Source organism: Mus pahari, chromosome 23, assembly GCF_900095145.1.
Source record: "Mus pahari chromosome 23, PAHARI_EIJ_v1.1, whole genome shotgun sequence".
Taxonomy (NCBI): domain Eukaryota; kingdom Metazoa; phylum Chordata; class Mammalia; order Rodentia; family Muridae; genus Mus; species Mus pahari.
This window is the reverse complement of record NC_034612.1, coordinates 14,048,536-14,061,395: the sequence shown is the minus strand read 5'-3', so window position 1 is coordinate 14,061,395 and position 12,860 is coordinate 14,048,536. Positions and strand designations below refer to the sequence as shown.

Below are 12,860 nucleotides of genomic sequence, written 5' to 3'. Positions count from 1 at the left end.
CAGTTCATCACGGATGGCTACGCGGCCCACCTGGCCCAGCTCAAGTACAATCACCGGGCTCGCCCAGCCCGGAACACGGCCACGCGCATGGCTTTGCGCAAGGGCAGCTTCGGCCTACCTGGCCAGAGTGACTTCCTGCGCTCCCGGAATCACCTGCTCCGCACCATCTCGGCCCAGCCCAGTGGGCCCAGCCATCGGCACGATCGGACCCAGACCCAGATGGACAGCGAGCAGCGGGGCCAGCGCAGCATGAGCATGGCGGCCAGCTGCTGGGGCCGGGCCATGGCAGGCCGGCTTGAACCAGGGGCAGCCACGGGACCCAAGTAGGACACTCTCAGGAGGCGCTGTGGTCTCCATGGTGCTAGGCCAGGGCACCGGCCCTCCTGGGAGGCCTGGCCTGGGCAGCACACGTTGGTGGCTGGGGACACGCACAGACATGGCCTGAGAGCGACCCAGGGCCCCTTGGAAGACATGGCCATGCCAACACAGCCCTCCCAGCCTTGCCTGATGCCCTAGGCTCTGAGGAGCCCAGCTGGTCATGGGACCTGGCAGGACGTCCAGCCCATGATGGGAGAGGAGCCAGGATCGGTAGGCCACCTAGCCCAGTCTGGGAGGCATTCCTGGGCATCTTGCTCCGTGTTGATCTCTCAGCCTCCTGGTGCCAGTCGTGGGTCTTGGCCCTGCCTGCCACCTCCCTGTCCACTGGCGCCCCTTCCTATTTGGTAGTGGCTCCAATGGGGTCCAGCCCGCTTCTTGTTGACTCCAGTTCTCAACTGTCCAACCTCACTGGTTTTGCACTAGTTTTTGAGAGTGGAGACCTGTTACCATCTCCTGGCCCTAGACATGTTGACATGCATGAAAATCCAGTCTCTGCTGACCCAGGCCAGGGCCTGTCACCACACAGAGTGGTCCAGTGTGGAAAACCTTCACGCAGGCAGGAGAGAAAGGCCATACATATCGTAATTTCTGCTGCCTGCCCGGTCTGTCGACACCACAGCGGCCCAGTGGCAGTCCCAGACTGCTACCCACCCATCCACCTGCCCCACCCAGAGCTCAGTGCAGTTCCGGAACTGATGTCACTGGCTCTTGGTAGCCCACCTTGGGCAGCTGGACCTGGAGAAGCCTGGCCTCCACCGTTGCTCCTCGCCTGTCCTGGGCTGGGGCCCTGTGCCACGGCTGCTGCCCACCATGTTTCTACGCCTTTCTACTTCTCCATCTGGTTTCTATAAGGTTTTGTTTTGTTTTGTTTTTTAAAAACAGGCAATCCTCGGCTGCTTCCTTTTCTTAACTCAGTGTCAGCGCAGCCTGCTACATTAGGAACACCCAGCACTGTGACAGGGCCCTACTAAGTCTGGCCTGTGGGCCCTGCACCTGGCCCACGATTCCACTGACTTCCTACTCTGGGGCGGGTGGGGCTCTTAGGTTTTCTTAACGCCGTTTCGTTTAATGTCGACTCCAGGAAGCCACAGCTCACTCTCTAGCCTATGGGCACACAGCCATCTTATTGCTCCCCAAATACGGAAGGGTGACCTACACACTGGGTCTGAGCCCCCGCCTTCCTCACAGCACTGACCACACCTCTCCTGCACCTTCCCTGCGTTGGCTGAGCCCATGGAGCTCGGGCCCACGGTCCAGCGATGGGGCTCTGTGCCTGAGTCGCTGCCAGGCTGGACTCGGACGCAGAGCCGCGTGGCTGGGCCCAACAGGGGTACAGGAGGCACTGACTTTGCTGTGTAGCTATGTACAGCACAGGCGCGTGGGACTCCTGCCACGGCGAGCCTACACGGGAAGAAAGCTATTTATTTTGTGCAGAGGGGGAAAAAAATGTCTGGAGGGGTGAGACTTTCAGGGTCTTCTCATAAGGTGTAGCTTTGTGTTGTTTCCAGCGTTCTGTATAAAGCAGTGATTATTTTATGGACCAAGATTCCATGGAACTGTCACAGTAAAAGTGCAATATTTGTCCCACCACTCCCCACTGGGGGCCCCACAGGAAGCTGCTGGCCCGACAATCACTGCCCCACCGGGGGCCCCGGGGGTCAGGGCCTCCTCCCTCAGCCCCACCCGTCCTGCTTCAGCCTAGGTGACCAGCCATTGTGAGAAGCTCAAGCCACCTGCAGTAAGGCAGGAGAGGCCTGGGGCCGGCAGGCTTGGTCTCTCCCCTGGGCAGCCCCTGTGGCTCTAAATGCCCATGCCTGCCCAGCTGTCAGCCATGCCAAGGACAACAGCAATAGTCCCCTGGGCCGTCCCAGGGCCCTCAGCCATAGATGGTGAGACGGGCAGCCTCCCTCCAAAACCTCACTCAAGTCTGCTTTTTGTCTCCCTTAAGATTCCCTTTGGCTTGTTCTCTTGAGGAAGCCCCACTTCTACAGAAAGTAAGAGAGGAAGGTCAAAGTCCTTTAAAAATACCAAAAAAATGTTTACAGTGTCAGGTGCTGAGCTGCAGGGCTCAGGCCCGGCCATTCGTAACCAAAGGGTGAGGCAGACCTTGCTGACTGCCCCCACCCCAGGCCTGTTAGAATAGAAGCCTTAGTCAGTCCCTCCCATCCCCAGTCCCCAGGACTGAGCCTCGATGCCACCCATCACCAACCACCTGCCTTCTCTTTGATTTCTAAAGAAGGATTCTGCAAAGTTCCCCATCCCTTTTCCCGGCTCTGTGGGAGCCACCACCCTCCCGTTTCACCTTCACATCTCAGACCCCCATCTGTCCCTGTACTGTCTTGTTTCTCCGGATCGTTGTGTGAACTGTCCTGACCCCACCCCATGCTGTCTGGCCTGAGTGTGCTCTCTGTATACCGTGTCACAGTCTGTTACACCAATTAAAGAAGCAGGAGGCTTCCTTCTTGTCTCATTACTGTGGCAGCGGCACCCATGGGTCTCCTGGTGTGTGTGTGTGTGTGTGTGTGTGTGTGTGTGTGTGTAGGGGGTGGGGATGGGGGATGACCATCATGGTTCCAACAGTATGTGACACCATCACAGAAAGTGACACATGCTAGCCACAGGAACGTGAGCCTGACAGCCCTTCCCACGCACGTGCACGGACCTGGTGAGGTAGGTCTCCTGGCCTCTCCTCCCCAGCGGATACAGCCAATAAGCCAGAGCTGGACTCCTACCTGACCAGGCTCCTGTCTGTCATGATGTATGGGACAGGACACAGCCTGATGAGCTCAACCTAAGGACCAAGACTGAACTTGGACTCGGCAGGGGCAGGGCAGGGCGGGACCAGGTGGGATCAATTAAAGAGTAACACCAGGACACAAGCCAGCTTTCCCCAGAGATGAGCACCTCTCTCTCCAGAAGTCAAATGGTAACAGTCCCACTCCTCAGCACAAAATGCAACATGACAGGAACTCTGTGACCAAGATCATTTAATAGTGACACTCCGCTGTCCAATTCGATGCTTAGGCCACCCACTGTACCCAAGAGGATGCTGGGCTGTAGTAAAGGCACCTGGACCCATCAGACTCCAAGCTCACAAACCTGGCGGCCGGGCCCTCAGGGAAGCAGGCCCGCTCGCATCTGGAAGGCCAGGCCATCCCCTCGGGTGGCTTGCTGAGGAAGGAAACAGGTTGGAAGTGTGAGAAACTTGCGTGTAGACACAATGTGGGCAGAGCACGGGCAGAGTGGCACCACCAACCTTGTTGATCTCTCTGTGTCGTTCTTTGGTTACGATTTCCTCTAAGACCTCACCGTCTCCCTTGATGAGCCTGGGGGTGGGGGGGTGGGTAGGAGGTCATCAGCTTAGCCCGAGAGTCTAGGACTCTCACGCCATAGCAACGGAAGCAGAACCACCCAAGGAAAGGTCTCGGGGCTCAAGTCCGGCTATGTTGAGAAGGGGATGCCTGGGCGCTCCTCCCAATCAATTACCAGTCTTGGGACAGAATGGAGACAGGCCAGGTAGGCTCTCCCTTGTCTGCCTGCACCATTAACCCAGACCAGCCATTTGAAAAGCATCGAGGCCCTTCTGGTCCTACAACTCCTCAAGAGGCACAGCAGGGGGTAACAGCTGGGACATCACATCTCAAGTGACTATTTCCCCCACACTTTGTTAGAAAAATGGTGACAACTCCCCACCGGAGCACATCCTGAACCGAGAACAGGGTTAGCTGGCTCTGTGCCTTCTGTACCACACCTTGTGCGTCCTGTCTCTGGGTCCACCACCTTTCGAATAACGCTCTGGCGAGCGTCCCACTCCTCCTTAGTCATGGGCTTCATGGCCTGGATGCGAGACTTCTGCTCATCCGTCAGGACTGGAAGGGAATGTGGAGGGCGTGTCAGACCTGGGGAGAGGACCCTCTCCCCACCTCATGCTGGCCCGCCATGGTACCTGGACCATCATTGTCCTCCCCAGCTGATCTGTGCCACTGATCCAGCGAGGGCCCGGGCAGAGCCTCACTCTGGTGCACCACTGCCTTCTCCTTGCCTCTCTTCTTCAACTTCTTCTTCCGTTTCTTCTTCTTCTTCTTCTTCCTCTTCTTCTCCTTGTGCTTCGCTCGCTTCTTCCGGCCATCACTGGAGGATGAGGATGAGGCGGAGCTAGAAGAACTGGAAGAGGAGGAGGAGGAGGAAGAGCTGGATCGCGATGTCCTCCGGGCCTTGTGCTTGCTTCTCTCTGTGATGCAGGGAGAAGGTCAGGCCTTTGTCCCCTGCTCTAGCGGTAGGGACCCTCCCAATGGGCTCACCAAGAGAACATCTGGAACCTTCTTTGGGGTTCTAGAAGTCACTATGTGCCTGGCAGAGTCCTGACCATGCTCAACCTCGAAGACCCAATGCATTAAAGGCATGAATAAGCACACCCTCCAGTCAACAGAACCTCCTTCACACCCTAGGGTTTCAGTGCCTCGCTCCCGGGGTTGGGTGATGCCAGCAGATGCCAGCCTCCCGCAGTGCAGGCGCCACACACCCCTCTTCCCTGTCCCCCGTGGTCCTCACCCTCAACAGCGGAGGCGCTGCCGGCCTTGTGGCCCTGGGATCTGGAGGCTGAACCGTTCTTCGAGGCGTCCTTGCTACTCCTCTTACTTCGCTTTTCCGACCCTCGCCGACCACTACGGGACCGGGACCGACTGCGACTTCTGGAGCGCTTGCGAGAGCCAACGTGAGCCATTAGCGAGGCGGGCTAGGGACCCGGAGGAAAGCGCTTACTTAGCCTGAGACTCCTCTTGAGCACGGAGGCGAATCCAAACGCTGCGCCAACGGGGCCCGATCCTCGATCCTCGGGGCCCCCAGTGCCCATTCCTGCCGGAGCGAGCCCCGGGGCTTAGCGATCCCCGCTCCTCCTCCGACTCCCGCGCCGCGGTCCCTTTAAGGGCCCGCCCCGCCCACACGCCTGCGCACTGGATTTGGTGGCCCAAGGAGGGAACTCCGCGGCTTTCCTCAGCTGCAACAGGGTCACCTGGGTCGCCGGAGACGGGTCCCGAGGCTACCGGTTCCCCACATCGACCATTAGCCCTCAGCAGGCCCTTCGTGGGAGGAAACGGCGGCGGGTCCGGCTCTTCCGGTCTGGGGCCGTCCCTGAAGATCATCCGGGTATACTTTGAGTCTATGATGTCTTTAGTTCCGGAACCCTGAGTTCCGCCTCTAGGGCGCCCACAAGCATGAGAGCGGATCCTCCGTGCACCTCCGCGTAGGTAGGGGACGATCGTGGCCCAGCGCCACCTGCGAGCCCGTGGGCTCTCTCTCTCTCTCTCACCCTCTCCCTCCCCCTCCCCCCTCTCTCTCCCCTAGCCTGCCAGTCTGTCCACTCCGCCAAACTGAGAGCTTTGCCTAGCTAAGAGGTCTGGTGTGTTCCCCCCATCACTCGGTAGTAGAGGTCGCAGACACAGATGCCCACCCAGAGCCGTGCATGGAGCATGACAGCCAGTTCAGCAATGAATCACCGGCCTGCCGGGTGTGCTGCGGAGACTCCTGCATCTTGCATTACTGCATCTTGCCATTTCCCCAGAGAAGCTGGAATTGGGAGACTTAGGACCGAGTCCCCAGGGTTACAAATATGTGACCCAAACAGTGTGCACAGCACCCCTCACCCAATCTCGGAACCACTAATCGCACACACTTAAATAATAGCACACAGAGGGGTGTTATAAAGTGCTTTATAAACATCAACTTGTTGGACTGTCACAACAACTGGGGCGCTAGCGAGTCCAGAGCCCCACAGCTGGACATGCAGAACACAGACTTGAACCCAGAAAGTCTGGATCCCCTCTCCCCAATCCTCCACTCTCCAGCACTGCTGATAGAGTAGTGAACTTCACTTAGTCCCTGGAGCCACTTTACCTGAGGTAGATGTCTGGTGAGAGCTCTCCCTCCCTTGCTGCCCAGCCCCATCTCTGAGCCACTGACTGAAGCAAATCTCCCTCCTCAGTCAGAGCTCCCTAGGAGTCATGTCTTTCCATGGCTTCTTCTCTTCCTGGGCCTGCTCCACTCCCAACCCTCAGTACTTCATCTCAAATAAGGCTGGCTACAGATCACCTGTCCAAAGAAAGACCCAGACGTCTGCGTGTCCTTTTGACCCAAGGAGTGGCATGCCTGCAGAGTTTATTTCTGCCCTCCCTGCCCACGATGGCAAGTTTTCTGTTGCCACAGCACCAACACCTCCCACCTCCGGGGGGAAACCAGGCTCAAGTCAACACACAGACATCCACCGTGGTCGGCTCCTCCCGGGTGAAGCCGTCACCGAAACCCTCATCGTCCACCAGCTCTGGCTTCTGGCAGCACATGGGACAGAGGCGATTTCGAACAGCAGATGCCCGCAGCCACACGACGAGGTTCCAGCGCTCTCCAGTACACAGGGGCCGAGCCCCGTGCAGCTGGCCGCCACGGTGCAGAATACCAGAGCCCACCACGTGCTCCACTTCCAGGGTCTCCTTCAGGGTTGTGGGTGCCTGCAGAGGCCGTGGTTCAGGTTGGGGCACTCACACCTGCCTGGGCCCCACCTGGTGTGCTCCACTCACCTGGAAGAGGCCCCCAAAGTACAGGGCACCCCCTGTGAAGTCCTTGCCCAGAGCCACATTGAGGGTGAGCTCAGCGTTATCGTAGTGACAGCCCAGCTCCAGGTCCTGGCCCAGTGCGTACTTGACCACAAAGGCACGGTGGCTGTCAAGGTGGCCCCCACCGCAGTCTGGGTACAGCAAGGCCATGAGCGGCAGCAGGAAGCGTTCCCGCAGCGGGGTCACCAGGGGGTCGTCCAGGCCTAGCTCATGCATCAGTACCTAGGAAGGATGCCCAGGGGCTTCACTCTGCATCCCCGTATCTTTGCCAAAGATGTTGCTAAGGGCAAAAGCTGTCTGCTTTCATGGTAGTCTTTGGGCTCAGAGAGGGGCAGGTAGCCTGTCCGCAGCACCTCAGAGGAGCCTCCCACATGAGATGCCCCGACTTCCTAGATTCACAGGGAAGGCCTCACCCACCCCGTGGTTGTTCATGGTGTTGGGCCTTCCCTTGGGCATGTCCGACTGCTCGAAATGCTCCAGCTCCTCCAGCAGGGTCTGGCAGAACTTGGCCGAGAACACTGGCACCCGATAGATGCGCTTCTCCTCTGAAGAAGGAGGGGCAGGTAGTGAACTCGGAGTGGCGACTCAATGCCCTCAGGAACCAGCCTGTCATCTTACGGACTGCAAGCCTGTTTCCTCTGGACAATGGGGACAGTGACTTACTGCCCTGATCCTAGCTAGATGGTCAATGAGTGAATGAATGAATGAGGGATGAATTAATGAGATGCCCTACTCCAGGCAGACTGGCCCCACTGTCTTCCCATTTCCTCCTATTTTTAGACTAGAAATGGGAGGTAAAGCACCAAGCCTTGCCTGGCTTTGCTGGCACACGCCTTTAATCCCAGCACTGGAGAGGCAGAGACAGGAGGATCTCTGGGAGTTCAAAGCCAGCTTGGTCTACAGATTGAGTTCCAGGCCAAGGCTACACACACACACACACACACACACACACTCCTTATCTGGAACCTCTTCCCTACAAACAAACAAACAAACAAACAAAACCCACCCAGCCTCCCATATCCAAGTATCTCAGGCTCCCCCGACCCCCACCCGGTGCCAGCTGGTGATGGCACCTTACCTGACACTGTCTCCAGACGCTGGAGAAGGCCCTCTAGATCTGCACCTGGGGACGCACTATATTCAGCTGCAGCCATAAACTCGGGGGCCAGAGCAGCATCCTGGGAGCAGAACATGGGGCAGCTGTGCAAATGTAGCCCCCACCAGAGCAGCCTCCGCCTCGGCCAGCCCCCAAGCTCCCAGGCCGGCCCCGTGTACCTGCAGTGAGCTGTAGACCTCAGGCCTCGCTGGGTGGTAGGAGCTGGCAATGAGAGCTTTCCTGACAGCCGATTCCTGTCCCAGCCTGCGGCGGCGCCCGACCTCCTGCTCAAGCTGGGCCCGCAAAGGCAGTTAGTCACCAACCAGAGTCTCTCACCTCCAACGCCATTGTACAAGTGAAGATACTGGGGCCCAGGAAGACCAAAGTGTAGCCTGGGCTGGAGGGCAAGTCTCCCTATACTTCTTGAACCTGCCACGGCCCACTGCAGGTGTCAAGGCCACCTAACAACTGAAATAGGGGTGATGGCCCCGTCTGTCCCACTCAGCGGTTGAGACAGGGATGCTGGAGGCAATTTAGTCTTTCTCGAACCTGGACCAGGATCTCCGAGTGGGAGTGAGTGGAAGCAGGAACAGGAAAAAAAAGAGGGCTAAGAAGTCTTTCAGGGTCGAGGACTCCAGAGAAAGGGCTGACGGGGTAAGTTACCTCCTCCAAGAGTTGCTGGAAGTCCTTGGGGGTGACACAACCACGGCTGCGCAGGAGCTACGAGCGGAAAGGCCAGTTAGCGGGAAGGGCTAACGGGACCCAAAGCGAGCGAATAAACATCTCCGAGCCTCAGCGCCACCACCCCACCCCTTGTCACGGAGATGAGAGTGACAGGGTCACCGAAAGATCTGTTAAAACGTCTGTCCACTGTCCTCCGCACGCGTGCTCTCAGCGACTAGGGAGCTGCCATCCTGCAGCGACAGGCCAGGTGTGCACACTTGGGTTGCACACTCAGGCAAAGCCATTCCTGATGTCCGGGCCTCTCCTCCCCTGCACTTGATGTCGCCTCCCACTCCACCTTACCCGGACCCCTCACCGGGCCGTAGTCACGGCGCAGCTGATGCTCGTCCCGGAAGCGCAGGTGCAGCCCGTAGCGCGCCACGTACAGGTTCTGGGAGCAGAAGCAGGCGCAGCGGCAGAAGCGCCGTGGCGCGGCCGTCGCCATGGTAAAGCGGCCGCGCCAGCCTCCGTCGCGGATCCTTCCGTAGACGTCACCGCCGAGGGCTCGGCGCCAGGCAGCCAAGGGGCCGCTGGCAATTCGTAACTGCGGAGGATAACGAAGACTGGGCAGGCCCGCGTAGAAAGCAAGAGGTGGAAGGTGTCCCCAGCACGGGGTACGGACGAGTGGCCCCCGATTTACAGCGGGGTGAGATGGGACAGTCACAGGACGCAGACAGTGCGGGACTCACTGCCCTGTCTCCTACTAGAAATCTCTTTGCGGAGCCTCCTGACGCAGCGTGCAAGTCCACGGCGCCGGCTGCGAGGGTGAGCTCGGGTTGGGCATTCACTGCTCGTCCCTGCGTGTCCCCTAAGGGTGACGCCTGGAAAACGCTGCGTCACGTGTCACATCCCGCCCCTCTCCTATAGGAGGCAGTGTGGGCGGGGCGGGGCGTGTCTGTGGCAGTCACGCCCCTCTTCCCGGTCAAGTTCAAGTATCTGGGTTGCAAGTTTTTACTGGGCGTGCGTCCTCGCCTCTGGGAGCCGCTGTACTCTCTGTGAACACAGCGGGCATCCCCCCCAGCAGATCTGCAGAGCGTCGTGGTTCATGGGTAACCAAGGTGCCCCGAAAGGATGAAGTCGGGAGCTGGAGAGATGGCTCAGCGGTTAAGAGTACTGACTGCTCTTCCAGAGGTCCTGAGTTCAAATCCCAGCAACCACATGGTGGCTCACAACCATCTAGGCTCAGGGACGCAGGTCTGGCCCACGCATCCAGTCAGGTGCTAGCTGGGATCTGAATTCAGGAGTGTGCCCTCTGAGTGCCCTCCGGGCCCTCCCACCTTAGGGGTCTCTGAGTGGGGGAACCCAGTGGCGACTTCTGTTTGGACTGCTTTGGTATGGTTTCACGGATGGTCACTGTGAATCTCAATGGGGGTCACACAATGGATGCCAGTTTGCGTGGACATGCATGTACACTGTATGTAGCCACATCCTCATGTTGCCATCCATCTGTTCACACGTGCTCACCGGCAAATCTCCACATCCGGAAGTGTCTCCCACGGATGTCACATGCTCTCAGATATATTCCCCCCCTCACATAGGCGTTCACCCACACACATCCACATCCCCACAGGACAGCACATCCTAGGTTCCTTTTTCTACAGCAAGCCCAGCCCTGTCCTACCTGTGACTGGGAAAGAAACTTCTGGACCTCAGTAGGAGGGGGTGTGGCCTTCACAGCCTGTGACGGGGCCTGGTCTTCCTTTTCATCAGCATCTTTGGAGATCAGCTTCCAGCTCCCTAAGTCCCCCTGCCCTCCCTAGGACCACAGGAGAGACTACAGATGGCCCTTGATCGCTGGGCAAAGTGTACAACAGCCTGATTGGTTTGCACTCCACAGGAGCAGTGAGACTCTCCTAAGTGTGAGTGTGCAAGGAATGCACATGAGTGTGGGCCAACGTGCAGAGTTACAAACTCCTTCCTTGGACTGCCGTAACTAATTACCAGAAACTGATTGGCCAATCTCTCAGATGGGGGAAGGGGCCGGGGTGGTATTGAACTATTGAACTTGCTTACATTGGCAGAGAAAGGGAAAATTCCTCAAGTATCAGGCGGGGGGGGGGGGAAGCTCCTGTAAACAGCTTTGGTGCACATTAGCCAACTATATTTCTACAAAACCAGGGCAGAGGCAGGATAGGGACGTGATAATAAGATAACATCCAGAGCTGGGCGTGGTGGCGCACGCCTTTAATCCCAGCACTCAGGAGGCAGAGGCAGGCAGATTTCTGAGTTCGAGGCCAGCCAGGTCTACAGAGTGAGTTCCAGGACAGCCAGAGCTACACAGAGAAACCCTGTCTCAAAAAAAAAAAAAAAAAAAAAAAAAAAAAAAAAAAAAGATAACATCCAAAGGAAGCAAAGAAAAGGAGGAGGAACAATACACACACACACACATATATATATATAGAGAGAGAGAGAGGGGGGGGGAACATTGTATGAGATCTCCATTGCAGTTAGGAAACAGGAGCGAAGAGGTAAATAGCAAAGACTAGAACCTAGCAAGGTGGCACCCGCCGATAAAGTTAGCACTTGTGATCGATAAACAGAAGAAACAGGAAGCCAGGGAATTAAAAAGGGATAAGAGACAAGAGAGAAACTTGTATAAAATGCTGGCCACAAGAGTCAGGGAAACTGGAGAACTTAGTAAGATAGTACCTGGCAACAGAGAAAAGCCTTTGGCTAAAGATCAATGTGTTTTCTGTAAAGAAAAAGGACTCTGGGCAAGAGACTGCCCCAGAGAAAAAGAAGAGGAGCCCCCCTCATGACCAAACCCTTCCACCTGTTCATGACGAAAAGCAAAGGGATAGCAAAAGGGGTGCTAACACAGAAGCTGAGTCCTTGGCAGAGGCCGGCGGCACACCTGTCAAAAGCAGCTAGAAAAGAGACTGTGTTTCATATTCCCCACCAACCAGTGCCAAGCAAGTTAGAGAAGTGCCTGGCCACGGTGGGCTTTCGTAGACTGTGGATTCCAGGTTTTGTTGAATTAGAGCGGTAAACAGCCTTTCGTATGGGAAAATAAAAGAGCAACAGCCCTTTTTGCCATTAAGACTGCCCTAATGCGGCTCCAGCTTTAGGCCTCCCGGATGTGACTAAGCCCTTCCTTCTATTCGTGGCAGAAAACAAAGGTATTGCCTAAAGGGGTTCTTACTCAGAGATTGGGGCCCTGGAAGAGACCTGTGGCATACTTATCTAAGAACTTAGACCCTGGGACTGCGGGATGGCCTGCATGTTTGCACACAGTGGCTGCTATAACGTTACTGGTCAAGGACGCAGATAAGTTGACTCTGGGACAGGACTTGGTGACCAGACTCTGTTGCTCAACTCCGATAGAGTCACTTTTGCCTCCTGCAAGTCTGAACTTAGCTACCCTGCTCCTAGAGCCAGACTGCCAGTAAGTTCTTGCTGAGACATAGAGGTGGCAAGGAGATCCGACGGACCAGCCACTAGAGGGTACAGACATTACCTGGCTCACAGACTGGAACAGCTATCTAGAAGAAGAGAGAAAACATACTGGAGCAGCTGTGGTAGCTAGACAGGCCCTGCCAGAGGACACATTGGCTCAAAAGACTCAACATCTACACGGATAGCAGGTACGCATTTGCCACAGCCCACGTCTATGATGCCATATATCAACAGAAGGTGTCTACTGACGTCAGGAGGAAAAGAAATTAAGAACAAAGAAGAAATACTGGCTCTACAGAAGGCCTCCATGACCCTGCCAAGGTAAACATCGTCCACTGTCCTAGTCACTAGAAGAGAGATGCCATGATAACAAGGGACAGCAATTTGATAGACTGAGAGGCATGAGCGGTCACAGCCACGGCCCTGCCGGTGCTCCTGGCAACGGAGCCTGAGTTTGCCTACGCAGCAGAGGACTTAGCCTTCATTTCCAAAGATTCCAGTCACCAGTTCAACAAAAGAGACTGTGGCCGGGCGGTGGTGGCGCACGCCTTTAATCCCAGCACGTAGGAGGCAGAGGCAGGTGGATTTCTGAGTTCGAGGCCAGCCTGGTCTACAAAGTGAGTTCCAGGACAGCCAGGACTACACAGAGAAACCCTGTCTCG

At 56.8% G+C, this 12,860-nt stretch overlaps 3 protein-coding genes across 17 annotated transcripts in view; 1 reads left to right on the top strand and 2 right to left on the bottom strand.

The window, feature by feature from the left end:
• Window positions 1-2,830, top strand: part of Pitpnm2 (phosphatidylinositol transfer protein membrane associated 2) — a 131,826-nt gene extending 128,996 nt beyond the window's left edge. For all 13 annotated transcript variants that reach the window (XM_029533691.1, XM_029533689.1, XM_029533690.1 and 10 more), the window contains one exon: window positions 4-2,830. In XM_029533691.1, the coding sequence (XP_029389551.1) occupies window positions 4-327 (324 nt within the window). In that variant the 3' untranslated portion in view covers window positions 328-2,830. The remainder of the gene's footprint in view (window positions 1-3) is intronic.
• Window positions 2,831-3,348: 518 nt separating this feature from the next.
• Window positions 3,349-5,467, bottom strand: Arl6ip4 (ADP ribosylation factor like GTPase 6 interacting protein 4). 2 transcript variants are annotated; one of them, XM_029533716.1, is made up of 6 exons: window positions 5,390-5,467; window positions 4,930-5,113; window positions 4,325-4,609; window positions 4,130-4,247; window positions 3,635-3,704; window positions 3,358-3,549 (listed from the first exon to the last, which is right to left on the bottom strand). In XM_029533716.1, exons 2-6 carry the CDS (start codon window positions 5,099-5,101, stop codon window positions 3,493-3,495), a joined length of 702 nt encoding a protein of 233 aa, XP_029389576.1. In that variant the 5' UTR covers window positions 5,102-5,113; window positions 5,390-5,467; the 3' UTR covers window positions 3,358-3,492. The 2 variants fall into 2 exon arrangements, with proteins under 2 accessions (XP_021042710.1, XP_029389576.1); XM_021187051.2 differs by having other exon boundaries at window positions 3,349-3,549; window positions 4,930-5,466.
• A 605-nt stretch (window positions 5,468-6,072) lies between these two features.
• On the bottom strand, window positions 6,073-10,471 carry Ogfod2 (2-oxoglutarate and iron dependent oxygenase domain containing 2). 2 transcript variants are annotated; one of them, XM_021186932.2, is made up of 8 exons: window positions 10,424-10,471; window positions 9,119-9,346; window positions 8,743-8,799; window positions 8,259-8,372; window positions 8,062-8,161; window positions 7,401-7,528; window positions 6,948-7,205; window positions 6,073-6,878 (listed from the first exon to the last, which is right to left on the bottom strand). In XM_021186932.2, the coding sequence occupies exons 2-8, from the start codon at window positions 9,245-9,247 to the stop codon at window positions 6,615-6,617; spliced, it is 1,050 nt and encodes a 349-aa protein (XP_021042591.1). In that variant the 5' UTR covers window positions 9,248-9,346; window positions 10,424-10,471; the 3' UTR covers window positions 6,073-6,614. The 2 variants fall into 2 exon arrangements, with proteins under 2 accessions (XP_021042591.1, XP_029389495.1); XM_029533635.1 differs by lacking the exon at window positions 10,424-10,471 and having other exon boundaries at window positions 9,106-9,190.
• Between the last annotated feature and the right edge of the window lie 2,389 nt (window positions 10,472-12,860).

Excerpts from the sequence above, each read along its gene's own strand:
- Arl6ip4 (XM_029533716.1), bottom strand. The coding sequence starts at position 5,101 with ATGGCTCACGTTGGCTCTCGCAAGCGCTCCAGAAGTCGCAGTCGGTCC. Across the intron at positions 4,610-4,929 it reads CAGCGCCTCCGCTGTTGAGG|AGAGAAGCAAGCACAAGGCC; the intron begins GTGAGGACCACG and ends CCTGCATCACAG. Across the intron at positions 3,550-3,634 it reads GACACAGAGAGATCAACAAG|CAAGCCACCCGAGGGGATGG; the intron begins GTTGGTGGTGCC and ends TTCCTTCCTCAG.
- Ogfod2 (XM_021186932.2), bottom strand. The coding sequence starts at position 9,247 with ATGGCGACGGCCGCGCCACGGCGCTTCTGCCGCTGCGCCTGCTTCTGC. Across the intron at positions 8,162-8,258 it reads AGGTCTACAGCTCACTGCAG|GATGCTGCTCTGGCCCCCGA; the intron begins GTACACGGGGCC and ends TTCTGCTCCCAG. Across the intron at positions 7,529-8,061 it reads GCGTCTGGAGACAGTGTCAG|AGGAGAAGCGCATCTATCGG; the intron begins GTAAGGTGCCAT and ends CTCCTTCTTCAG.